This window comes from Oreochromis aureus, linkage group 14 (genome assembly GCF_013358895.1).
Source record: "Oreochromis aureus strain Israel breed Guangdong linkage group 14, ZZ_aureus, whole genome shotgun sequence".
NCBI lineage: Eukaryota > Metazoa > Chordata > Actinopteri > Cichliformes > Cichlidae > Oreochromis > Oreochromis aureus.
In genome coordinates, this window is record NC_052955.1 from 23,891,017 (window position 1) to 23,918,526 (window position 27,510).

At 45.0% G+C, this 27,510-nt stretch overlaps 1 protein-coding gene across 2 annotated transcripts in view; it reads left to right on the top strand.

The window, feature by feature from the left end:
- Positions 1–17,483: 17,483 nt before the first annotated feature.
- The window catches only part of LOC120443608 (von Willebrand factor A domain-containing protein 7-like), a 42,764-nt gene continuing 32,737 nt past the window's right edge, over positions 17,484–27,510 (top strand). For both annotated transcript variants that reach the window (XR_005615525.1, XM_039622537.1), the window contains exons 1-2: positions 17,484–17,865; positions 18,564–18,835. Coding sequence is in view for 1 of the 2 variants with exons in the window: in XM_039622537.1 (XP_039478471.1) it covers positions 18,602–18,835 (234 nt within the window). In the remaining variant the exon portion in view is untranslated. The remainder of the gene's footprint in view (positions 17,866–18,563; positions 18,836–27,510) is intronic.

The window sequence follows — 27,510 nt, forward strand, 5'->3', positions numbered from 1 at the left end:
CACTCGGACAGGCGGCCACTTCGGGTCTCTCCTGTTGCCTCCCTTTTCCTTCATCCACCTGCTGGCCTCCACCACTTGCTAATGTCAGTGTTGCCAACTCCTCAGTAAGGAAAATCGCTATTGGCTGTCCTAAAAGTCGCTAGAAGTCGCTAAATGACGTCATAACCTAATTTGCATAATTGGTCACGCTAATATATTTGTAACCTATGTTGTTGGAGAGAGAAATAACATCGTGGAAGAGACATAAAGTGAGTAAAAAACGTCCTAAATGCATTTAGAGTTTATTTAGAACTACAAATTAAATTTCTTTTAGCAATTATTGTTTTTTTAATGTCACAATTCCAACCCTGCTCCTTTACCCGGGCTTGGACCGGCAAAAGTGACACGAAATAGGCACTCTGGTGGAGTTACTTTGTGTTTGTGTGTAGTTTTAAACCTTGTGATCCACAAAACAGCATAAGAGTAAAAGAGTAAAAGAAGCAACTGACAGCACCCGCTGCTTGTTGAGAGTAAAAGCGATCTGCTTTCGCTTTCGTCTTTTAGCGACTTTTTATAGAAAAAAAGTCGCTAGGGTGTCTGAAAACTCGCTAAATATAGCGACAAAGTCGCTAAGTTGGCAACACTGGCTAATGTTATTGAATCTGTGGAAGCTCCGCGATAGCCACCACACGAAGTAACGAATAATGAGCCTTTCTAAATCCCAGTAGAGTAACGCGTTCCTGGTTTTGGCATAATAACTAGTTACCATGCTCGTTACCACAATAATAACGTAGTTACTGTAACGCATTACTTAATAACGCGTTAGTCCCAACACTGATGATTACTATACCTTTCTAATGTGACGTTGTTGTCCCTGGCTCTCTTTCTCTGTCTTTCCCTCTGGCTCTGTTCCTGTGCTACTGCGAGTGTAACTACCGCCCCCCCCTCCCGCCTCTGCTCAGCACAAGCACAAAGCTCACAGGCAGTGGAGGTCCTAGCCTGTTTGGCGCCCTGGGCGAACACTCCTCTGGCGCCCCCACACACACACACACACACACACACACAAAAACATGTTAAGGATTTAACATAAAACTGTTGTCCACACACACATATATTAAGAGAGAGAGAGAGTATGCATAGTATGCAAACGGCTACCAAACAGCCATCATAATTCGTCATACAATGAGAACAGGACAAATCAACAATTGACAATGACTAATTAATATTAAAATCTGTAACATAATGTATTGTTTGGAGTTTCGTCTGTTACTGTTACTATTTTTACCATTTCTTCTTGGGGCAACTGTAACCCACATTATTTCCTTAGGGATTAATAAAGTATTCTGATTCTGATTGTTTCAGGATGACCTGCCATTATCCAATGACACATCTGTTTACCTGTATCATTTGTTCGTTTCTCCTCCTCTTCTTTTTTCTTTTTTTCTAAACTGAGCACCTGATGGCTTTGAACTTTTCTTGTCCATCTTCCATTGGTTTTAATTTTGCACTCCAGTATGAACACCCATCCCTCAACCAGAGGATCACCACAACATAACCTAATAGACCTACACCTTAGTTCACAGATTAACTTTGTCTAGGGTTTATTTCTGGGATTTCACACAACCCAGGATTCAAATCAGGAATACATAATGGGCTTGGATTTACAACATTATGAATGAAATGTGCTCTATTTGGAAGCAGCAGGTCTCCCTCCCTTTCGACGGGTTATGTGTGAGACTTTAAATCATCAAACTGTAAATTATAAATTTTAAATTATTGATCCCTTTAACCCGAGTCCTAAAGTGTATATTTATTTTCTTACTCTACTATATTTATTGTTCGTTTATTTGCACTGCTGTAACTGGAGCCTCGTCGTCTCGTCTCTCTATACTGGACTGTATGACAATAAAGTTTACTTTGACTTCAGCAGCGAGCAGGCGCACCGAGGGCTCTCGCGCTCAGTTTTCGTGTATAGAATTTCGAAAAACATCGGTGCAAATTATAAGTCTGTATCATAATGTCCGGTGTTTTCGTGTTTGTTGTTCTGTTTTTATTTTGTTTTATTTTGCGAGTTGGTTATTAGATGCTGCTCCAGCCAGCCAGAGAATCCCCGCCGCCCGCCCTCTCCTCCCTGTGCCGCAGCAGCAGGCGCACCTTGCAAACGGAGGGCGCCTTACTCCCAGCAATGGGCGATAGAAAACCGATCGGTGCCTATGACATTCCCAATATGCGCTGGCTGCCGTCGGGGCAGCATGAGTCTGAGCATTTTTTTTTTTTTTTTTTTGCCGATGCCCGTGATGCCGCCCCATCACGATGCCGCCCCGGGCAACCGCCCGTGTCGCCCGTATCTAAAACCGCTACTGCTCACAGGTGGAGTGAAGCGAAAAAAAGTGCAAGAGAGAAGGTGAGAGAAAGAAAGAAAAAAACCACGGCGCGTCGTTCACTTCAAAGTGCCGGCTCTAAGAGTCGTTTCGTTCGCGACCGACACATCACTGTCCCATCTCTAACAAGAGTTCAAACTGTCCCACTGACATCCTGATTACCTTCTCGATCAAACCATAATAGTTTCGTTATCGTTTATTTATTTATACTGCACATTTGATTTCAACAACAACGTTGACCAAAGTGCTGTACAAAAATAAAAAATAACTAATACCAAAAAACTTATAATATTAGTACCAAACAACAAATAAACACCAAATAACTGTCATGCTGTGTTAAAAGCCAGTGAATACAAATGTGTTTTAACACTGTAGGAGCCTGTCTAGATTATTCCACAGTTTAGGCAGTACGACCCCAAACGCTCGATTGCCTCTGTGAACCAGCCTCAACCTTGGTATGGATAAAGGCAGAAGATCATTTGATCTAATAGGCGCATAAGGCTGCAAGAGGTCAGACAAATACCCAGGAGCCTTTCCATTCAGGGTTTTATAAGTCAACAATAAAATTTTAAAATCAACTCCAAAGTGAACAGGGAGCCAGTGAAGAGAGGCAAGCACCAGGGAAATATGTTCACGTCTTTTGGTTCGTGTCAGAAGACGAGCTGCGGCATTTTGGACCAACTGCGGTCTTACAAGGGAGATCTGGATAACTCCAACATATAAGGAGTAACAGCAGTCCAACTAGGATGTAATGAAAGCATGACTCACCCTTTCAAAGTTTTTTTTGTAACTGTGTGTTTATTGAATTTTAAACTTTACACTTACACCAAAATTAAACAAGACAAAACCAACATAATAGAACAAAACAAAACAAACAAAACAAAACAGACAAACAAACAACCCGGCTCATGAATACAAAGAAATAAATAGAAAATCCAGACATTTTAATTATAAGATACGATTAACAATACATATATGTAAAATAGCAGTGATCTGCTTGCATTATACCAAGGCCCATGAGAAAATAGCAGAGATATCCAGACCAACATACGCCATAAATGGGTCCCATATTTTATGAAACTTTTTGTCCCTACTATGTAGCCTACATGTTAAGAATGACACATATTCCAATACCGTCCGGTGCCATTGAGTTTTAGATGGGGCCGTGTCTGTGATCCAGTTCAAGAGGACACATTTCCTTGCACAGAATGTTAACAGCGCATAGAGCTGATTTCCAAACTTCCCCCTGATTTTCGTATCGTTGTAGCCCTTTGTATATGGTCCCTCACTTGTAAATATCTAAAAAAGTCATGCCTATGAATGTTGTATTTATTGATTAGCTGGTTAAAGGACATAAGATTAGACCCGTCCATTAAGTCAGAAAAGGTAGAAATACCATTCGCAGCCCATTTCCGAAAGCCAGGGTCAGTGGTCCCAGGCAAAAAAAGAGGATAATCGGATAGGGGAGTGAAAAGAGATGTTAAGTGAGACCTTCCTTCTAGTTTTTGAACCATTCGCCAAGCTTTAACAGTAGCTAATGTGAGTGGGTTGCTACAGACCATCGTTAAGGTCTTAAGTTTCCCCACAAAAAGCAAACTTTTCAGAGGGAAGTTAGACATAGAGCACTCAATATCCAACCAGACAGGAGAAGGCTGTTGTACCCAGTCGGCAGCTATACGCATATGAGTGCTCAGCTGATACTTCCTTATATCTGGGAGATCAAGGCCCCCTTTTGAGGATGGAAGACATAACGTGGATATTTTAAGACGAGGTTTCATCCCTGCCCAAACAAAGGAGCTAAACCAACCATTTAGAGTTTGAATAATTTTATGTGGGAAAAGAGTCGGAACCATCTGTATTGGGTAAAGTAGCCTGGGTAGAATGTTCATTTTCAGAAGAGCGATACGACCGAGCCAGGATAATGGTAAGGACTTCCATCTCTCCAGATCTAGTTTGACCTGCTCAAATAGGGGGGTAAAGTTACTTTTATACATCTGTTCAAAGGCGGGCGTGACCCTAATCCCTAGATACGTAAAGCCCTGTGGGGACCAAGTGAAGGGAAATGGAGAAGGGGCCCGTGGTTTTTGTTTCAGACTGCCCAATGGCATCCCTTCTGATTTATTAAAATTAATTTTATAGCCTGAGATTTCACTAAACTTATTAATAGTTTCAACCAGAGAGGGGATTGATGTTTCCGGCTGAGTCAGCACAACAAGTACAGCATACAGAATAATCTTATGCTGTCTTTGTCCTACAGATAGACCATGTATATCCGCCTGAACTCGTACTGCTTCTGCCAATGGCTCTATGGCTAAGGCAAAGAGCAAAGGGGAGAGAGGGCAGCCTTGTCTGGTTCCCCTCTGTATCCGGAAGTTGGAGGACCGCACCCTGTTTGTCAGGACTGCAGAGCAGGGATTGTTATAAAGTAGCTTAATCCAGTTTATAAAGTTTCTACTGAAACCGAATTGGTGTAGTGCAAAAAACAGGTACGACCATTCAACACGGTCAAATGCCTTCTCGGAATCAAGGGAAATTACCGCCCCAGGTAGAGATTTTTGTTGGAAGAGCTGGATCATATTCAACAACCTACGCATGTTATTATATGAATTGCGCCCTTTAATGAAACCCGTTTGGTTCTCATTAATAAGCGAGGGGAGTAAAAGTTCCAAACGTTTTGCTAATATCTTGGAGAGGATTTTCAGATCCACATTCAACAAAGAGATTGGCCTGTAGGGGGCACAATTTTCAGGTAGCTTACCCTTTTTAAGTATAAGACATATATTGGCTTTTGTTACGCCCCTAGTCTAGGCATGTAGGGACGCACATAAAGGTTGGAGGAGAGAGAGACAGATACCCGCCCTGGTTCCCAAGCCAAACATCCAAAACCAGTTGTGCGTAAAAAAAAGATGATTTTATTAAAGGTAATGAAGCATAGCTCCAGGGTGAACCCAGGCCAAAATAATAAACAAAACCAGCTAAGTCCCACCAAAGAAAACTAACTAAACCCTAAGAAAGAAACAAAACAAACAAATGACAATACTAACCCTCGCTCCCTAACCCGGAAAACAGGAGAAAACTGTTCCAAAGAAAAAGGCGGCTCACCCCTTCCGCTTCAGCCTAGGGGTGCCTAGGCACTAAGTTAATACACTAGGAGCGGCTCTCACAGAGCACGCTCACACAAACACACAGCAAAAGTATAGGCTGGAAACCAGGGCCAGGACCGCGTCGGCTGTCAAACTGCTTGCTCACTTCTCTCTCTCTCTTCCCGGCGGGAGCTGTCAGAACGGCTTTTTGAACGCGGTCACGTGTTCCACAGTCCAATCAGCTGCTCACTACTCTTCATTAAGGGAGGGACCTGCAAAGAGCCTTAAGCACAGTAAAGAGACAGAACAAAACAGCCCACACAGAGATCTTATGGCCACAGCCGTAACACCCCCCTTCCCAAAATCAAAGACATCTCCTTTGTAGATGTTTTGACAGTTACGTTTACAGGAAAACACGGGATAGGGCATCCGCTAACACATTCTCTGTACCCTTTTTATGGCGGATTTCCAAGTTGAAATCTTGCACCAGGAGAGACCATCTCATAAGCCTTTGGTTCGAGTTCTGCATACGCATTAGGAACACCAGGGGATTGTGGTCGGTATAGACGATCACAGGCGAGGGGCTGGAACCGACATACACCTCAAAATGCTGCAATGCAAACAGCAGAGAAAGGGCCTCTTTTTCAATCGTGCTATACCTTCGCTGGTGGACATTGAATTTCTTTGAGAAATAGCCGATTGGGTGATCCACACCATGTCGGTCTTCCTGTAGCAATACAGCACCTGCTCCGTCTGCACTGGCATCTACCTCTAATTTAAAAGGGTGTGCAAAATCAGGGGCAGCCAGCACTGGCGCACTGCACAGGAGAGTTTTAACAGCCAGGAAAGCACTCTGACACGCAGAGGACCACACAAAAGGTTTCAACACACTGGTGAGGCTAGTGAGGGGTGCGACCACTTCTGCGAAATTTCGACAGAAACCCCGGTAGTAGCCCACCATGCCGAGAAAACGGCGGAGCTCACGCCTAGTACGAGGGGCAGGAAAGTCCAGTATGGCCTGGATTTTGGCCAAGATAGGGTGCACTTGGCCCTGACCCACCTGTTTCCCCAAATATGTCACCATGGCTTTACCAAAATCACACTTGGCAAGGTTGAGGGTAAGGGATGCCCTTTCCAAACGATGGAACACATCAGCAAGTGTTTCCATATGCTCTGACCAGGTGTCTGAGTAGACGACAATATCATCTAGATACACTTCACACTTGCGAACGCTTCCCAGCACAATGTTCATGAGCCGTTGAAATGTGGCGGGGGCGTTGTGCAACCCGAAAGGCATGACAGTGTACTGCAGAAAATGGTCAGGAGTGACAAAAGCAGAGATTTCGGCTGCACGTGATGTTAAAGGAACTTAGAGAATTGGGCTAGAGACCCTTTTTAAAGGAGTCATTATACATATTCAACAGCGGGCCAGCTAAAATTTCTCTGAATTCTTTATAAAACTCGGCACATAGTCCTTCTGGTCCCGCTACTTTGCCAGCCTTCAGCTCTTTAATGGCATCTAATACTTCCTGTTTTGATATGGGAAAATCCAATTTGAGGTTCTGGTCTTCAGACACCCTGGGAAGATTAAGAGGGGCAAAAAATACATCTAATAGGTCTGCTGTATTTGTCTGAATTTGCGGTTCATAAAGGTCTTCATAGAATTTTCTAAATATATTATTAATACTGATGTTGTCAAAAAACTGTTTACCATGTACATTTTGGTGGAGGGTGTATTAATTAACAAGAACTGTCCAAGTTCCTCTGTGAGGTAGCCTGTCAATCCAAGATCGTACTGAAAAGAGGTGTCAAAGTGCCAATGTCTATCCTGGGGGGCCGGATTCCTGACATTACAATGAAGGAAAACTGCTGCATGGTCTGATATAACTATATTACCAATTGAGCTAAACGTAACTGATGGCAAAATAAGGTTTGGGACAAAGAAGTAGTCAATTCTTGTATAACAAGTATGTACTTTAGAGAAAAAGGTAAATTCCTTATTTGCAGGATGCTGTGACCTCCACACGTCGACATAATCCAGTTCCCTACATAAGGTAACGAGGGTCTTGGCTTGAGGTGAAAGAGACAGTTTACCCTGAGGAGATTTATCCAAAATTGGATTAAAATGACAGTTAAAGTCCCCTCCAATGAATGAGTTTTTAACATTTAAGTCCACAAATTTTGTGAAGGCTGTAATCAAAAAGTCTCCCGGGTGACCAGGGGGACAGTAAATATTCATAATGGCAATTTCCTCTCCGTATAAAACACCTTTCACTATAACAAAACGGCCCTCAGTATCCCTTATACAATCAAGAGGTGTGAATGGTAGGTTTTTCCTAATTAATATAACTGTACCACTGCTCCTTGATGTAAAGGATGAAAAAGAAACTTGCCCAAATCCCCCCTGCGCTAGTTTAGCATGTTCCACAGGGTTCAAATGTGTCTCCTGTAATAAAGCAATGTGGACTTGCTCACTCCTGAGATAATTCAAGACCTTTCTTCGCTTAACAGGCGTATGGATACCATTCACATTCCAGGTGCATATGTTCACTGTTGACATGCTGGTCTTTTATTATTCAGATAGTGTCTGGAGTATTCTACACATCTTCCTAAGATTAAATATTGACAGTAATTCATGTAAACATAAAAACAGAGCTGGGCCAAAACAAAACAGGTAAACAAATACCAAGCTAAACAAACAATACTAAACATTACCAAAACAAAACAAAAATAAGAAGAACCCACTGTTCCCCTCCTGAAATGGAGGAGCTCGAGTGTAGAGGTTTCCTAACAGCAGAAGATACTTCCCTGCCCAAAAGAAAAACACCCCAGGAGTTCTAGCAACACTCACAACATACCACAAATGTTCCGCAGAATGATTCTAGTCGACCTCATAGCGAACGGTAATGATAGTGGAGCTCCATGTATGTAACGTCCGAAAAACAGGAAGAGAAATCAGCTCTCACTCGTCATCAGCCGCAGGGGTTAAGTCCAGCGACTCGATGAAGCATTCTACCTAAACTGCATCTCTGAAGATTTTAGTGGATCCGCGATGGGTCACCTTAAGCAAAGCGGAGTAAATCTGCCTATAGTCAGCTCAAATGGACCTAAGGCGCTTCTTTACCTCGTCAAAACTTTTCCGTTTACGTACAACCGCGGTTGAGTAATCCTGGAAAATCATCACTGTGGCGTTCCCGTGCTTCAAGGGCTGGTTATTCCTACTCATCGCCCATGCTGCGTTCATGGTCCGCTGTTTGTCTTGATAATTGTGCAACCTCACCAATGCAGGACGTGCTCTCTGTCCAGAGGACGGGGCTTGCGCTACTGTGCGGTGCGCTCTTTCCACTTTAACTCGACCAGCTTTTGTTTTGATATTGAGAAGCTCTACGGCCATACCACCCTGAGCACGCCCGATCTCGTCTGATATTGAGAAGCTCAGGCAGCCAGGACTCAAAAAAACTGATAGGATTGCTACCTTCTGCGTCCTCCGGGAGACCGATGATACGGATATTTTTCCTCCTCCCTCTATTTTCCAAATCATCAACGCACTCCGCGAGCTCCTTTACCCGTTTCTCCAGCGACTGGAACTTATCCAGTGCTGGATTGGTGGCGTCCTCCAAAACCGAGATCGGGGCCTCTGCTTCCTTTATCCTTGCCTCATGGTGCTCCAGCTGCTTTCCTTGCACTTGTAAAAGCAGAGAGACTGGTCCAAGTTTATCTTCAATAACTTTAGTGAGGTTCGCAGTTACTTCCCGAATCACCTTGCGGATCGCTGGTTCCGATCTAATAACCAACTCCGCGTCAGCTCCCATACTCGTCCCCTCGTTAGCTTCTCCGCTCTGTAGGTAGGTTGGAGCCCTCTGCGGCGTCAGACACTGCAGCTTTCCTTCGCGGCATGTTGTCGGACTGTTTCAAAAAGTAGTTGCTGATGCTCATCCCAGACTTACAAATAGTTAGTATCCGTGTTGCAGCTTTAACTGCGGGTTATCAGTGTAAAATCAGTGAACTGGCGTGCTAGCACTCTCTGGTACAACCTTACTTCAAGCCGCCATCTTGAACGGGATGCAGGGGCTTTCAAAGTTTTTAAAAGATAAAAATGATTTTACCTTAGATAAAAGCCTCAGTTTGAAAATAGACCGCTGTACAACTGAGCTAATCTGTTTTTCAAAGGTAAAATTGCTGTCAAATATAACCCCCAAATTAATAACTTAATAACTTAATAAAAGGCTCAAGACTGTGCAGGTTAAAATGAGAGGTGCTGGGATTGCCACTTGGCCCAAAAATTATCATTTTGGTTTTGTTCTCATTAAAGTTAAGGAATTTAGGGGCCATCCAGGCTTTAACTTCACCCACACACTGAAGTGGGGCAGATCCGAGTGTCATCAGCGCATGAATGGAAACAAATGTTTTATTTTCTAAAAATTAGACCTCGAGGCAGCATATAAATAGAGAATAAAATTGGCCCTGGGTAACACCACAAGTAATCAGAATGAGAATCAGAATACTTTATTAATCCCTAAGGAAATTATGTGGGTTACAGGGAGCTGAGGAAGAGATAAAATCTCCAAAGCTCACAGAGAAAGTCCTGTCAGATAGGTATGACCTGAACCACTCTAACTGAACGCCCTTGATGCTGCAATGCTCCAATCGTGAGATCAAGATGCTGTGGTCAACAGTATTAAAGGCAGCTGTTAGATTCAAAAGCAAAAGCATAGCCGAGTCTCCTGAGTCAGTGGCTAATAAGAGATCCTTAAAAACTTTTTAAAGTGCAGTTTCAGTGCTGCCAAGAGCTTTAAAACCAGACTGAAACCTCTCAAGAACACCGTGTCCTGTCACGGTCCTGGGTCGGTTCGACCCAGCATTTTGAGTTCCTTAGGTTTTGGTTTATCTTTGCATTATGGATTAGTTCTTATTCTTTGGTGATACTGTTTTGATTATAATTATATCCTGATTCTTTAGCCGTCTGATGATGATGATGACGATGATGATTATTATTTCTGGTTTAGGTTTTGTTATTTGTTCTCCTAGTGTTAAGTCCGTGCTCCCCCTGTTCTGTGTGATCCCTACCTGTGTATCCCCTCTGTGTAAAGCCCGCGTCTCTGAGTCGGTGTCTTCGCGTGTGTTTTGAGTTTCCTGTTTTATTGTGAAGATCTGTCTTATGCCAGTATGTTCAGTTTGCGTTTCCCCCTCCTCGTCTTGTCAATCACAATCAGCTGTGCCTCCCGCCTGTGTATAGTTTCCTCATTCTCTTCTGTGTATTTATTGTGCGTGTTCACTTGTGTTAGTTGCTAGTCCGTCTGTGTTACTTCCATGCGTGTTCCTCCTAGAGTCATCCGTTCAGGTTCGTTCTGTTAGTCACTCCCAGTGTAGGTCACCTTTAGGTTTTGTTTTTGCTCGCCATGTTTCTGTTTGTGCCACCGTTGTGTTAATAAAAGCTCGCTCACATCCAAGCCAGTGCCTGCGTCTGGATCCTGTCTCTCACTCACCACACGTCTGCCCCCCGCAGCCGTGACAGTATGGACTAGCCACTATGGATCCAGCGGCACTGGATTCTTCCGAGGAGCTCCGCGGTGATATAATTTACTCCGTGGAGAAACTGATCAACCTTTGGCTCACTTTTGAGGGGAGTGAACTGCGCCAAGCTATAGCTCACCGGCTACAGCGTCTGGTCTCCGGTCTCCCCTGGTTGCTCTCTTCACTTCACCCGCTCTTTCAGAATTTCATTGTGAACGAGCTCCACCTTCACCCAGCCGCTACCGACCGCCTGCTCAGCTCGACGGAGGATGTGCGACCCGCACCGCCGGATGTGGAGTTACCCGGCCCGTCGGAGCTGACTTCGAGCAGGAAGCGACGACTGCGCCGCCGGCGCGTCACCCCACAGCCGGATGTTGGGACTTCAGATATGCCGGCTGTGGTGAGTGGAAAAGACGCTTTTTCTGTTTCCTCGGACTTAGCGACAGTTTATTCAGGGGCCGTTTTCTACGCAGCCGATGAGCATAACGGCGTTTTCCCTGGCTCACCTGCTACTGTTGCCAATAAGACTGTACTTCCTGAGACCTTAGCTGCTTTAGAGACGGTTACTCTCTCCAGGGCCTCCCCAGAGGCTGAGTTACAGCCCTCAGCCCACTCTGGACCCCTGGAGGCTAAGAACCCAGCTAAGGACTGCACCTGGCTGTCGCTGCCTGAGCAGGATCAGTGCTCTGCCCAGCTGCAGTCTGCTCTGTGTTTGCCAGAGGCCTGTGCGCCTGCTGGTTTTGTTTCGTCCCGGCCAGAGGCCTGTGCGCCTGCTGGTTTTGTTTCGTCCCGGCCAGAGGCCTCCGTGCCTGCTGGTTTTGTTTCGTCCCGGCCAGAGGCCCGTGCGCCTGCTGGTTTTGTTTCGTCCCGGCCAGAGGCCCGTGCGCCTGCTGGTTCTGTTCCGTCCCTGCCAGAGGCCCGTGAGCCTGCTGGTTCTGTTCCGTCCCTGCCAGAGGCCCGTGAGCCTGCTGGTTCTGTTCCGTCCCTGCCAGAGGCCCGTGAGCCTGCTGGTTCTGTTCCGTCCCTGCCAGAGGCCCGTGAGCCTGCTGGTTCTGTTCCAGCCACCAGCCACCGTCCGGCCAACTGCCTCGTCTGCTGGGGGGCCCGAGGAGCCCGTCCAGCCACCTGCCTCGTCTGCTGGGGGGCCCGAGGAGCCCGTCCAGCCCCAAGACTCGTCAGCTGGAGGGCCCGAGGAGCCCGTCCAGCTTCCTGCCTCGTCAGCTGGAGGGCCCGAGGAGCCCGTCCAGCCTTCTGCACCGTCAGCTGGAGGGCCCGAGGAGCCCGTCCAGCCGTCTGCAGCAGCTTCATCCTCGCCAGCTGCAGCAGCCCCTTCATCCTCGCCAGCTGCAGCAGCCCCTTCATCCTCGCCAGCTGCAGCAGCCCCTTCATCCTCGCCAGCTGCAGCAGCCCCTTCATCTCCGCCAGCTGCAGCGTTGCCTGGCCCGGCCTCTGCCTCTGCGTTGCCTGGCCCGGCCTCTGCCTCTGCGTTGCCTGGCCCGGCCTCTGCCTCTGCGTTGCCTGGCCCGGCCTCTGCCTCTGCGTTGCCTGGCCCGGCCTCTGCCTCTGCATTGCCTGGCCCGGCCTCTGCCTCTGCTCCGCCTGGCCCGGCCTCTGCCTCTGCTCCGCCTGGCCCGGCCTCTGCTTCAGCTCCACCCTCGCCGTCGCCTGGTCCAGCCTCGGTGTCTTCGTCTGCAGCGACGCCCGGTCCAGCTCCCGCTTCAGCTTCGCCTGGTCCAGCCTCATCGGCTTCGGCGTCGCCTGCAGTGGCCTCCTCTTCAGCGTCATCAGCTTCGTTTGACCCAGCCTCTGCATTAGCTTCATCTCTGCCCTCGTCTGGCCCAGCTTCATCTCTGCCCTCGTCTGGCCCAGCTTCATCTCCGCCCTCGTCTGGTCCAGCCTCCGTCTCAGCTTCACCTGGTCCAGCTCCGGCTTCGGCTGCCTCGCCCTCGTCTGGTCCAGCTCCGGCTTCGGCTGCCTCGTCCTCGTCTGGTCCAGCTCCGGCTACGGCTGCCTCGTCCTCGTCTGGTCCAGCTCCGGCTACGGCTGCCTCGTCCTCGTCTGGTCCAGCTCCGGCTACGGCTGCCTCGTCCTCGTCTGGTCCAGCTCCCGCTTCGGCTGCCTCGTCCTCGTCTGGTCCAGCTCCCGCATCAGCTCCAGCGTCGCCTGCAACAGCCTCGTCTGGCCCGGCTTCAGCGTCTGCTCCTGCCTCGTCGGCTGGAGGGCCAGAGGAGCCCGTCCGGCCCCGGGACTCGTCAGCTGGAGGTTCAGGAGAACCTAGCGAGCTTCCTGCCTCGTCAGCTGGAGGACCTGAGGGGCCCGTCCGGCCACCAGCCGCTCCACCACCAGCTTCATCCACACTGCCTGCAGCAGCGGCTTCAGCTTCACCCACGCCGTCGCCTGGTCCAGCTTCTGCTTCACCGTCGTCTGGCCTAGCCTCCGCATCAGCTTCATCAGCTTCGCCTGGTCCAGCATCGGCTTCGCCTGGTCCAGCGTCGGCTTCGCCTGGTCCAGCGTCGGCTTCGCCTGGTCCAGCGTCGGCTTCGCCTGGTCCAGCCTCGGCTTCGCCTGGTCCAGCCTCGGCTTCGCCTGGTCCAGCCTCAGCCTCGGCGTCGTCTGGTCCAGCCTCGGCTTCGCCGTCGTCTGGTCCAGCCTCTGCTTCGCCTTCACCGGTCCAGCCCTCTGCCTCGTCCGCTGGAGGTTCAGGAGAACCTAGCCAGGTTCCTGCTTCATCATCCTCGCCGACTGCAGCTTCATCCACGCCGCCTGCAGCAGCCTCCTCATCTTCTGCTTCAGCGCCGCCAGCAGCAGCTTCATCATCCACGCCTGGTCCTGCAGCAGCCTCGTCCGGTCCAGCCTCTGCCTCGGCCTCGTCTGGTGCTGCAGGGATCACGCCACCTTCAGGTCCCAAACGGCCGCCTCGACATCATCGGTCATTTGTCAGGCCGCTTGTTGGGCATCATCACCACCGTGGCCAGCCTCCGGACTTCCGTAGCCGCCCCCGCCTTCCGCGTGGACGACCACCTGAACGCCGCCACTGCCTTCCGCGTGGCCGGCCTCCGGACTTGCTCTGCCGCCGCCGCCGCCATGCGCGCGGGCGGCCCCCAGAACTGTTTGCCTGCCGTTGCCGTCCGCACGGCCGCCCCCCGGAACTGTTTGGCCGTCATCGCCGTTGCCGTTCACGCGGCCGGCCTCCGGATCTGCCCCGCCTCCGCTGCCTTTCGCACGGTCGGCCTCCGGAACTGAACTGTTTTGGCCTCCTACACTGTCGGCCTCCGGGTTGGCCCCCTGAACTGTTTCTGTATCTGTTTTCCTTGACCATCGGGGTTTTTGGTTTGTTTTTGGACTCTGTCCCTCCGTCCTGGACCCCCGCCGCCCGCCCTGGTCGGGTTGTTTTCTGTTTTTTGGTCGGTTTTTGTGTTTCTGTTGGGCTGTCTGGAGCCAGCCCTTGAGGGGGGGGTACTGTCACGGTCCTGGGTCGGTTCGACCCAGCATTTTGAGTTCCTTAGGTTTTGGTTTATCTTTGCATTATGGATTAGTTCTTATTCTTTGGTGATACTGTTTTGATTATAATTATATCCTGATTCTTTAGCCGTCCGATGATGATGATGATGATGATGATGATGATGATGATTATTTCTGGTTTAGGTTTTGTTATTTGTTCTCCTAGTGTTAAGTCCGTGCTCCCCCTGTTCTGTGTGATCCCTACCTGTGTATCCCCTCTGTGTAAAGCCCGCGTCTCTGAGTCGGTGTCTTCGCGTGTGTTTTGAGTTTCCTGTTTTATTGTGAAGATCTGTCTTATGCCAGTATGTTCAGTTTGCGTTTCCCCCTCCTCGTCTTGTCAATCACAATCAGCTGTGCCTCCCGCCTGTGTATAGTTTCCTCATTCTCTTCTGTGTATTTATTGTGCGTGTTCACTTGTGTTAGTTGCTAGTCCGTCTGTGTTACTTCCATGCGTGTTCCTCCTAGAGTCATCCGTTCAGGTTCGTTCTGTTAGTCACTCCCAGTGTAGGTCACCTTTAGGTTTTGTTTTTGCTCGCCATGTTTCTGTTTGTGCCACCGTTGTGTTAATAAAAGCTCGCTCACATCCAAGCCAGTGCCTGCATCTGGATCCTGTCTCTCACTCACCACACGTCTGCCCCCCGCAGCCGTGACAGTGTCCATTTAAAAAAAGATTGCAGCTAAACGAATACAATCTTTTTCAAAAAATTTTGACAGGAAAGGAAGCTTTGAAATAGGCCTGAAATTTAAGAGGACAGAGCATTCAAGATCATTTTTTTTAAGTATAGGCTGTACAACAGCATGTTTGAAACAGGGTGGCACAACACCTGAACTAAGACTGCTGTTAAAAATCCTTAAGATGTCAGTATCGATAACATAAAAATCATTTTTTAAAATGTGTTAGAACAACATCATTTGGTCAAGATGATGTCTTCATGCCATCACATAGTTCCTCCATGTGATCAAAACACACACTGATCAAAACCAGCAGAGCAGGTGAATATTTGAGAATAAGTCATGTGAAGGCAGGGTGATCACAGATCGAATCTGTATTTCAGTTTTTATTTGTATTATTTTTTTACAGCCCGTTTTTTCATTTTTCAGAATTTTTCCACAAAACACGCAACGCCTTCAGTGTGCAGGAATGGTTTTCAGAGAAATGCCTACCTTTGAAAAGAAAGATAGATGTCTCCTCAAAGTACTTTCGTTCTTCAGTGTGTGAAATGTGGCTTAAATGCCCCCACGCCAGTTCTCTATACCAAACTGAAACACTTTCCTGTATCCGTGGGAACCCTTCAGTGAGATCCTGTCAGAGTCGAGTGGGTGGACCTTAAATTTTTTTTATTATTATTATTATTATACATTACTTACTCTAGGAATGTATAGCACTTCCGCCACAGTTGTTAAAATAGTCTGATCTAGTATTTGAAGACCAAAGAGCACCATACAAGACAAGCATTTTGAAATACAAACATCTGCATTTAAGATTAAATTCTTAAAGAGTTTTTATACAGCGTTCTTAATACATCTTCAAACGCAGTTTATAAACAGCCAGCGCTTTAACCCTCCTGTTATATGTTTGTTTCTCAGGTACAGCAATAATGTTCCAGGGTCAGTCCCCCAAATCCCTGTTTATAACACTGTTTATAACAATCGGTATGCCCGATCGCTTGGTTAGGAGGATTTCAAACCGTCGTGAGGGTGTCACCGCAGCCGCTCACACTGCGTACGCGCAAACACATAAACGTCGGTGAAAAAGACGGAGTAGCACAGCAGTGCAGCGTGTGATCTGGACACAAGCGATGGAGGCACTTGTAGAACTTTGGAAAGCTCATCCGAGCCTTTTCGATGTGGCCTCACAAAATTATCACAACCACAACAACCGTGAAAATAGTTGGATTTACACTGCTGCTCAATCACAGCTGCCTGATCAATGTTTTTCATTAGCAATTTAGCAAAGTTGATGGTGGTGGTGTGTGTGTCAGTGTGAGTGAAAGACAGAGAGGGAGAGCGAGCGACAGATTTTCTGTTATAACCTTCATTTTATGGACGCACAGTGTGAGCACTCAGGTCGCATCAGAGCATCAGGCTGTATAGTGTGAGACCCTGGATCGTGACCTGCGAACTTATAACCCCTGCGAGTCAATCATACAGTTTGAGCAGAAGCTGAATAAGGCGACTGAAAAAAATCGCACAGTGTATGCCCAGCATAAGGGAAGCATGTAAACAGAATTGGTTCAAGCACTGAACCCTGTGGAACTCCAATATTAAACTTTGTCTGTGAAGAAGACTCTCCAGTTACATGAATTATAAAAATAATAAGACACAAACTGTACTGTTCAGTACAGAAAGAAGCTTTTGTAACACTTGCTTTAGGTGACAGACAGAAATGTCAGTGTGGTGAACTAGATTACGTTACTGCAGGTGAACAGGAAACAGTAACCTTACCCTCAACAACCTCAGCACTCTTCTGGTAAATTGCAAAAGTTAGCAGAATTGTTTAGCCTCTTTCTTGCTATAAGTGCCTTCATGGAACCATGTACAATGCACCTGTCCTTCATTAGAATTGCAGCTCCTTGGCAAAGCCTCCCACTGATCACTTTCTATAACACACTAAAATTTCCTCTTGGGTGTGTTTTGGTTTGTCAGGGCAGGAGAGTGAGACACAGCAACAAAACAACCGTTGCATCTCGTGTTTCTCTTTCAATTGTAATAATTAATTGTAATAATTAAAATGCCAAAAAAGGCAAAACAAAACACCATAAGAAAACAACAACAAAAACACAAAGCAGAGACATCCTGTATTCTATATAACCCTAACCACGGTTCACTCCTGCAAGCTCAACACTTTCTTTGGAGTTGTCTAGCAACTGATTCCCCTCTTTGCAACGCCTTTGCAAAGTGCTTTTTTTTTGGTTTTGTGAGGAACACAGAGTGTGATACATGGCAAAGAGGGGGTTGGGGTAGGCCTTAGTTGAACACCCTGACTGGTAATATATTCAGCCCTATTGTGGTGAATCAATGCACCGTGCTTTAATGGGGAGATAAGGAGGGGCAATGGAGAGCTATGACGAGATATCTTTTGCTCCACAGTGCACCCCTAAAGCTAAGAAGCACACCCAAGACTATGCAGTATCACCTAAACTCTCATCTGAAGAAAGTGCCTCTAACATTCAGGTCCTGTTTTTTTTGTAGGGGGTGGGAGGGTTTCTATATCCCTGAGGAGCAAATAAGAGACAAGAGCTCAAGGATGCACAAATGTGAAGACTTTGTTATTTTGTTTCAAAGACGGAAATGTTGTGATTTGCTTCACCACTGACAAGCCTGTGTTGTGGCGTTTCTCTGTACTCTTGATGCTGTGCTGCGTGATCAAACAGATCTACAGAGCTAGACATACAGGATGAACTGAGGTGAGACTGTTTTTACCAAGTTCTTTGGTTCTGACTACAGCTCTAAAGAAATATCTGCATTTGTCTGCTAATGTGGAAGCTAATAAAAATAACCAGTATGGCATGAAGTAACTCATACTTCATGCTCATCTAGTGCTCATTTTTGCACTAGAGTCAGTTAACGTATTAGGCTAAAGTGTTAAAAATAGATTAGTTGTGTTGGTAAATGGCAAGCAATTGCTTAAACTGACCAACGCTACCAAAGTTTTTGCTTTGTGAAATGTTAAAGTGAATGACTGTCTTTGAATCAATCCTGTGAAAGGAGGAGAGTTTTAATTGAGACCATGACATGGTAAAAGGAACAGGTTGTTTTTATCGGCCTTGTGCTTTGTTGCACTCTCTCCTCGTGAAAGCACAGACTGTGAGAACAATCCCAAAGAATGTATCTGAATTAAGATGAAAAAAACCAAAACAATAGGAGGCTCTGTACAGGCAAGGCTGAGAAAAATCTGAGAGGAGCTGTCGGAGGTGGTGGTAAGAAGCGGGTGATGACAGAATAGTACTCATGGTTGAGTGGCACAGCTTGATCAAATTAGCACAAAACTTTACTGAACAATAGAAGTCGGGTCAGCTCAAATCCTTTCAGTTAAAAAAAAATAATCATGAAGCTTAACAAGAGTGATATCAGGCAAATGACATTTAGTTTTTATTTCATGCAGGTAGGACGTGGCCTGCTCACTCTTTCCTCCAGAGCACAATGTCACAGCACAGAGGAATCTGGAGGAGGCAGGTGCACCTGTTTACCCTCCCTTACCGTCTTCTCCTGGCTTCACCGTGCGTGGGTTTCCTCCCTGACTTTTGGTCTAGAGTGCTGACTCTGTCCTGGGACTCACACACTCACCAGTACATTACAGAGCGGGCCATTCTAAATGTTACCCTGGAGACTCTGAGCGGACTAAAAAAACACCATGGAAACCATGATAAAGAGGAGGTGAGGTCATGTTTGCAGTCAGGAGATTTACTGAGTAACGCAGCATCAGTGATTCATGAAGTGTTTGAATTACCACTTTAAGAAAGTATGCAAATTTAACTGAATAACTCTTTCTCCCTATGGTGATATTTGAACACAGATGTATTGCATTTCTTTCAAATAATGATAAAAGTCCTGGTTTAACGACTGCAGATCAGACTGAGCCGTGGATTTTGGAGAGCTGTGGGAGAGGTGGTGAAGTCCAATGCAGCCACGGACTTCCGGAGCTCCACAAGGTCTGACCCAGTTTACCACTTTGATTCAGAGCATATTGAAAGTGCCACAGTCATGCTACGACGGTTCTGGACCCACACCGTGCTCTCAGTGCGGGCCAAAGAGTACCAAAGTGCCCGTCATAGCCTGGGTCAGCTATTTCATTCACTGCAGGTAATCTGCCACACAGAACTGAATTTTAATAAGAGAGGGAGGCTTAGCTTAACCTTAGAGATATTTCATGAAGTGAAATGTTATGGCTATGTTTCTGTTTTGAACATCTGCTCTGTCAGGACTTCTACAGCCACAGTAACTGGGTGGAGATGGGCCAGAGTTCTATTTACCTCCACCTGCTTCAGCCAGAGGAGCCAGCCGTGCCTGTAGCTAAAGGTGATTCATGAATGTAACATTACAGGCCCATTTAATCACAAAAAACAAATTTAGTTGTATCTACACATTATTGTAAAGGACCTCTTGACAAGACTAGTTATTGAGGTACCAGCTTTACAGATTTTTTTCATTTTGCATCATTTCATCATACTGCATAGCTTCACATGTTAAAGTTACAGCTCTTCCACAGTTTTCCTACTACCGATTTTGCTGCTTCTTCAGATGCCATTCTATTGTGGTCTAATCTGTTTTAATATGTTACTGTATAGTATTTATTTCATCAAGTAGAGATCATTCAGTTATTATTTAACAATTCAATTATTATGCTATTTTGTAATCAGACTTGTAGCAGAATGGAGTCCCAGCAATGATAGAAATTAGGACAATGAGAGTGAAGATGAAGACGGAGGCTTGGGTGGGGCTATTATTGACAAGGGGGAGGCAGAGATGAAAAGGAAGTGGGTTTCATGAACAAGAATCTGAAAGGCAAAATGACTGAGTGCTGAGATTTAAACTAGGCAGAGCAGAGGCTGACTGACTCAACAAAATAAAGAAAATGATTGGACCAGAGCAATGATGTCAGTATTTAGTTTAGCAGGAAAATGGAAGTGATGTAAAAAATAAAGTAGTAGCTGGAGCACCAAGGAAGGCAGGGTGCATAATGTTTCATTTAAAAGAATATAATATTTATATAATGTGTTGTTTTTTTTTTCAAAACTCAATGTGTCACTCAGTGTGTATACAGTGGCTTGCAAAAGTATTTGGCCCCCTTGAACTTTTCCACATTTTGTCACATTACAGCCACAAACATGAATCAATTTGATTGGAATTCCACGTGAAAGACCAATACAAAGTGGTGTACACGTGAGAAGTGGAGCAAAAATCATACATGATTCCAAACATGTTTTACAAATAAATAACTGCAAAGTGGATTGTGCGTAATTATTCAGCCCCCTGAGTCAATACTTTGTAGAACCACCTTTTGCTGCAATTCCAGCTGCCAGTCTTTTAGGGTATGTCTCTACCAGCTTTGCACATCTACAGACTGAAATTCTTGCCCATTCTTCTTTGCAAAACAGCTCCAGCTCAGTCAGATTAGATGGACAGTGTTTGTGAACAGCAGTTTTCAGATCTTGCCACAGATTCTCGATTGGATTTAGATCTGGACTTTGACTGGGCCATTCTAACACATGGATATGTTTTGTTTTAAACCATTACATTGTTGCCCTGGCTTTATGTTTAGGGTCGTTGTCCTGCTGGAAGGTGAACCTCCGCCCCAGTCTCAAGTCTTTTGCAGACTCCAAGAGGTTTTCTTCCAAGATTGCCCTGTATTTGGCTCCATCCATCTTCCCATCAACTCTGACCAGCTTCCCTGTCCCTGCTGAAGAGAAGCACCCCCAGAACATGATGCTGCCACCACCATATTTGACAGTGGGGATGGTGTGTTCAGAGTGTTGTGCAGTGTTAACTTTCCGCCACACATAGCGTTTTGCATTTTGGCCAAAAGTTCCATTTGGTCATCTGACCAGAGCACCTTCTTCCACATGTTTGCTGTGTCCCCACATGGCTTGTGGCAAACTGCAAACGGGACTTCTTATGGTTTTCTGTTAACAATGGCTTTCTTCTTGCCACTCTTCCACAAAGGCCAACTTTGTGCAGTGCACGACTAATAGTTGTCCTATGGACAGATTTCCCCACCTGAGCTGTAGATCTCTGCAGCTCGTCCAGAGTCACCATGGGCCTCTTGGCTGCATTTCTGATCAGCGCTCTCCTTGTTCGGCCTGTGAGTTTAGGTGGACGGCCTTGTCTTGGTAGGTTTACAGTCGTGCCATACTCCTTCCATTTCTGAATGATGGCTTGAACAGTGCTCCGTGGGATGTTCAAGGCTTGGGAAATCTTTTTGTAGCCTAAGCCTGCTTTAAATTTCTCAATAACTTTATCCCTGACCTATCTGGTGTGTTCTTTGGACTTCATGGTGTTGTTGCTCCCAATATTCGCTTAGACAACCTCTGAGGCCGTCACAGGGCAGTTGTGGAGCTGTTTTGCAAAGAAGAATGGGTAAGAATTTCAGTCTGTAGATGTGCAAAGCTGGTAGAGACATACCCTAAAAGACTGGCAGCTGGAATTGCAGCAAAAGGTGGTTCTACAAAGTATTGACTCAGGGGGCTGAATAATTACGCACACCCCGCTTTTCAGTTATTTATTTGTAAAAAATGTTTGGAATCATGTATGATTTTCGTTCCACTTCTCACGTGTACACCACTTTGTATTGGTCTTTCACGTGGAATTCCAATAAAATTGATTCATGTTTGTGGCTGTAATGTGACAAAATGTGGAAAAGTTCAAGGGGGCCGAATACTTTTGCAAGCCACTGTATATACACACACACACAAACACACACGTATAATTATCCACATTATTTAACTATTGACCCACCAAGTCTCATAAAGCACTCCCCATCTTTACTAATTAACGACCAGCCAAACTAATGTTTAACATTCTTTCAAATGTGTCTTTAAATTGTTCAGTGGAAATCAGCTATTATTTCTATTGGTCATGCATTTAACACAGGCTCCCAATGTTTTTGAAAACCTGGCTGTACATATGTCAATATAATATATTCATTATTACATAACAAAAAAAGTTTAAATGTAAAAACTAAAGCCTTCATCATTTCTGCTTTCAGAAGACACACCTACCTGTATGGAGTGCTTCAGCACCACCTGTCGAAACAACCTTCTGCCAAGACTGAAAACCACACAGGAAAACTCTCAGCTGCTCACCACTGGATATTTCAGCACTTTTCCTCCAAAACCTCAGGGTAAACCTCAGCCACCTGCAGACAAAGTGTTACGAAAACACAATAAATAAACACATTTGGTTTTTAGAATATTTTAAAGACTTTTCCTTTTCAAATAATTTTCAGTCTACAAAGCTGTAAATATGTTGTTGTTGTTTTTCAGGCAAATGCAGTCATGGAGGTATTCTAGACAGCAGCCGCTACTTGGGCGCCAAAGGGGGCATCAACAAGGACAGCACCTCACCTCTCTTCTCTCCTCATCATGCTGATTCTCCCTACAGGTGACTTTTCTCCTTACTGAAGATCCCAACTACACCAAAGAGAGCCGAGGCAGGTTAATGAGGAGGAAGAGGAGAAGCAGAGAACCTTTATCTCCTGATCGTTTTAATCTCTACTCTTCACTGTCCTCCCTGTCAGGAGGATTAACAATATTCACCACCAACTCTGACATACACAGGGTCTCCACAATAGTGGAGGACAACACAGCAGCTGACAAGGTGCCAAAATAAGATTCTTTACTGGAAATTCACTCCAAACTAATTTAGCAAGTTATTTAAGGAACTGAAGCTCACAGTAGATGTTAACTTCACTCATTCTAGTGGTCTTAATTTCCCACCTTCATAATTCATCAACCATTTAATATTAGAAAGTTTCAATTAAATATGAAATTTTCTGTTGACCCAATGCTCTAATTTTCACAGAGAACAAACGTGGCAACTGCTGCTTATAAAGCGTTGAAAAAAACAATACAATTTCCTTTTCTACATGACAGTTAGCATATGTAAATCTTTTTTAATCAAGCAGTCTATGTGAGCTGCAACTTTTTGTCGAGCAGAAATGTGTCAGATTTTATAAAAGATTATATCACAAAGTATATTTCTAATATCTATTTTTTTTAGTTTCTTCTCCAGCAAGCCTACTAATTTCTCTTTTATACCTTTAATTTCATAATGATATCACTTATAATTACCCTTCATTACGTATCAGAACCTATTTTTCTTCTCCTACCTCAGGTGACCCTCCTCCATGTGGAAAGTCACAAAGACTTGATGTCCGTTCATACATTTAGAGTTGACAGCTCGGTAAAAAGTGTTACCCTACATGTCTCTGGCACTATGACGGAGTGTATTCTTACCAGTCCATCAGGTAATTTTCACACCATATTAACAACAGCTATGAAGTCAGGGTTAGCTTTTTTTCCATCACGACACTGCACTTTGTAACATACTTTTCATTTGCGTGAAATATCATGTACAGGGTGCAATTTCCCTGTAATTAAATTGAATTTCAGCATATTTTCTTTTAAATAGCAGTATAATTATATTTACATGCAAATATTAAAAGGTATTTACACTACACTGAAATTCAGTTTAGTTACAGGGGAATTACACCCTAGATGTATCACACATACTTTAAAGTGTTACCTTGCAAAGATCATTCTTTAAGGTTTTTTTTTCTTTGATTTGAGGGTAAAATAAACCCAGCTGTTTATGCTTCTCTTCTCAGACCAAAGTCAGTCTCTGTTGAATGAAGAAGGTCCCCTAGCAGTGATACAGCAATTTCAGGGACTGTACCGCATCAGTCTGTTTCCTCCTTTACAGCCTGGCCAATGGAAACTGCAAGCCAAGAGCGATGGGCATCTTACGTTCAATGTCATAGGTAAAAGAGATAATATCGAGTACATCAAGCAGATCACCTGGCAGATATTCATTTTCACTTCAACTGCAGTTTTACTGTGGTATGAGATTTAATTAAAAAAAAAACAACAACATTTTTTTAAATTGATTTGTCTTTTGATCTACACCATCAGGTGACAGTGGTGTAGACTTCCTGTATTATTTTGCAATTGTAACCAGTGAGACACACCCGGGTCTGGCCAGAGTTGATGGTAATCCCACAGCAGGTGAGGGATTTTGATGAATTTACACAATCATAAGGATTTGTGAGCAAACAACATGTTTCCCGCCTAAGAATATACCTTTCTAATTTTCAGGTGTTCCTGCCTTTCTGGTGGTGGTTGTTACAGGCCTGGGTTCAGATATAGAGGCAGTTAAAGTCAAAGAGGCATCTTTTAGTCATGCAACACTGTTGGGGCTGAAGGAGAGAGTCTTCAGCAGGTGAAGCTCAACTCCTCATCTTCATCTATCTATTCCTTGGAGGAGCTGGTGGGCTTGGTGGACCCTGTTCCCAGAGTTCCCTTCTGAATTAGACTTTCAGGACAGGACAGCAGAGGAAACAAACTGGAGAGGGTTTCACAGAGATGGTGGAGCCCACTCACATTCAGATACAGGTAATCATTAGCAATAATGCTGAAGAGGACAGAGGCTGCCTTCTCCTCCAACTTTACTATAGTTCATCTCCGTTACTCTGTTATGTACATCTATTTTTCAATTTTTCTTATATTCTAAATGGAAATTGTTTTGGTTCAGTTATTTCAGTGCACAATAAATGTAAAGCACTCTTACAGTGTATCAGGAAAGTATTCCCATCCCTTCATTTGTTACACATCATTGTCATGCCTGCCTTATTCCAAAATAAGTAAAAATATATATATATATATATATATATATATATATATATATATATATATATATATATATATATATATATATATATATATATATATATATATATATATATATATATATATATATATATATATATATATATATATATATATATATATATGAACCCATTGAGTTCCTGATGAAGGCTCTTAGGGTCCTGTTGATCTTGTACAATTCTAGGCATTCCAGCATCCAGCTGTGGGGCATTGAGTCATAGGCCTTCTTGTAATCAATCCAGACAGAGCACAGGTTGGTCAGTCTGGTCCTGCAGTCTCGGCTGACTGTTCTGTCTACCAGTAGCTGGTGTTTTGCACCTCTGGTATTCTTGCCAATCCCTTTCTGTGCTCCGCTCATGTATTGACCCATGTGCCTGTTCATCTTAGCCGATCTGATGCCTGACAGGAGCTTCCATGTAGTGCTGAGGCAGGTTATTGGTCGGTAGTTGGATGGGACCGGTCCTTTCTGAGGGTCCTTGAGGATCAGGACCGTCCAACCTTCGGTTAGCCATTTCGGTGTCTCTCGTCAACTAGCAGCTGGTTCATTTTGCCAGACACTCGTGGAGTGCAGTCAGCTTCTTTAGCCAGTATGCGTGAACCATTTTGGGGCCTGTTGCTGTCCAATTCTTCATACTAGAGACCCTTGCTTGGATGTCTGCCACCGTGATGGCTACCCTGTTCAGGGAGGTTGCTATGGTCTGCCCTCAGATCCACTAGCCACTGAGCATTGCCGTTATGGGTTGCGTCCTTCTCCCATATGCTCTTCCAGTATTGCTCCGTCTCCAGCCTTGGTGGCGCCATTCTCGTATTGTTCCCTTGCCACAGAGAATACACCTTGGCTGGTTCTGTGGAGAACAGCTGGTTTATTCTCCTGCCTTCTATCTCTCTGGTGTACCTCCTCAAGCGGCTGGCCAAGGCTGTTAGTATTTGCTTGGCAGGTATGGACAGGCTCCCCTGGCTCCCCCTTGCCGTAGCATTTATGTTGTATCTCGTCAATCTCTAGCTGTGAGAGCAGTGCCTTCTTCCAAATGTTGGAACACTGAGCTACTAGTTGTTTCGTCGTTAGTGTGGAAGCTGGGTATCGAAGATTCCATAGGTCCCTCATCCTATTCATGTAACCCCTTCCGCCAGGGTTACTATACAGGCTTGACTCCGCCAATCAAGCCTGTATGGTAACATGACCAGACAGAAGCCATTCCTCTGTAAAAAGCACATGACAGCCCACCTGGAATTTGCCAAAAGGCACCTGAAAGGCATTCAGACCATGAGAAATGAGATACTCTGGTTAAATGAATTGAACTTTTCTCATCACTGCTTATTACCTGACCGATACCATCCCTACATTGAAGCATGCTGGTGGGAGCATCATGCTGTGGGGATGTTTTTCAGTAGTAGAATCTGTGAAACTAGTCAGAGTCGACTGAAAAATAAATGCAGTGAGGTAGAGACTTTCTTGATGCACTTTCCACTTTGGATCCAGGACTGGGGTGAAGGTTCATCTTCCAACAAGACGACCCTATGAAGACTCTCTAAGACCACTTCTTTGTTATATCCTGGAGTGTCCCAGCCAGAGACCAGGTTAGAACCGGATTGAACATGTCTAGAGATTTGAAAATGGCTGCGCATTGATGCTTCCCATCCATCCTAATGGAGGTTGAGAGGTTCTGCAAAGAAGAATGAGAAAAATGAAAACAACCCCAAAATGTCAGTATGGGATATTTTGTGTTGAATTCTGAGATGAGAAAGCTGTAACATGGCAAACTGTAGAACAAGTATAGTGCTGTGAATACTTTCTGGATTCACAGTTTTCTCTGTAAAACTCTATTGTCTTGCTTCTTTAAATTCTGCAGGGCCAGATGGCAGACTTATAAGTTATTGATTACCTACAGTAAGGTGTCAGGTGATGACCTTTCTTTGACCAGTGGTCCGTGCAGTTTTGACACAGTCTGTTTCACACATTATTCAGGTGCTTTCTCTTCCTGACCTCGTGCCTGGTCAGAGTGCAGTGGTGAACTTTGAGATCCAAAACCATGGTGCAGCACGGAACTTCAGTTTGACAGCCGATGATGACTGTGGATATCTTCATATGACAGGGCCACACAGGTAGATCAAAACGAAAATACATCTTGCTCAGGTGCAAAGCAAACTACAAAGAACTTAGACTGCCATCCTGTTTCTTTTGTCACCTTCGCTGGCATTCTCTCACCTTTGCAAACTATTTAAACTAAGTAACACAAAATTATTTTTAGAGCAGTTATTAAATTATACAGTTGTGTAAAAAGTCTTGAGTCACCCCTCAATTCTGCCCTTCTTATCAGATTAGCTTTCTAATTTTCTTTTTTCTAGTGGATTTGATATTAAGGGTGTGCACTTATTGCAGTGTGTACTTGTGCTTTAGATGGGGAAAAGAACTAATTTTAAATTATAACTTTATGCACATTGTTATTAAAACACATCATTTGTTCCCATTTCTTTCTAATGAAAATTTCAAAGATAACACTGTGAAACAGCAACAAAAATTGACCAACAAGATGATTCAAAAGAACTATTAGCTGAAAACTTGGCATATTTTACCATGCTGTGCAGTGTGTGTCATTAAAAAGTGTGAGGAAACTAGACCAGTTGAGGACAAAAGAAGAAGTGGCATGTCCACTTAACTATCCATAACAG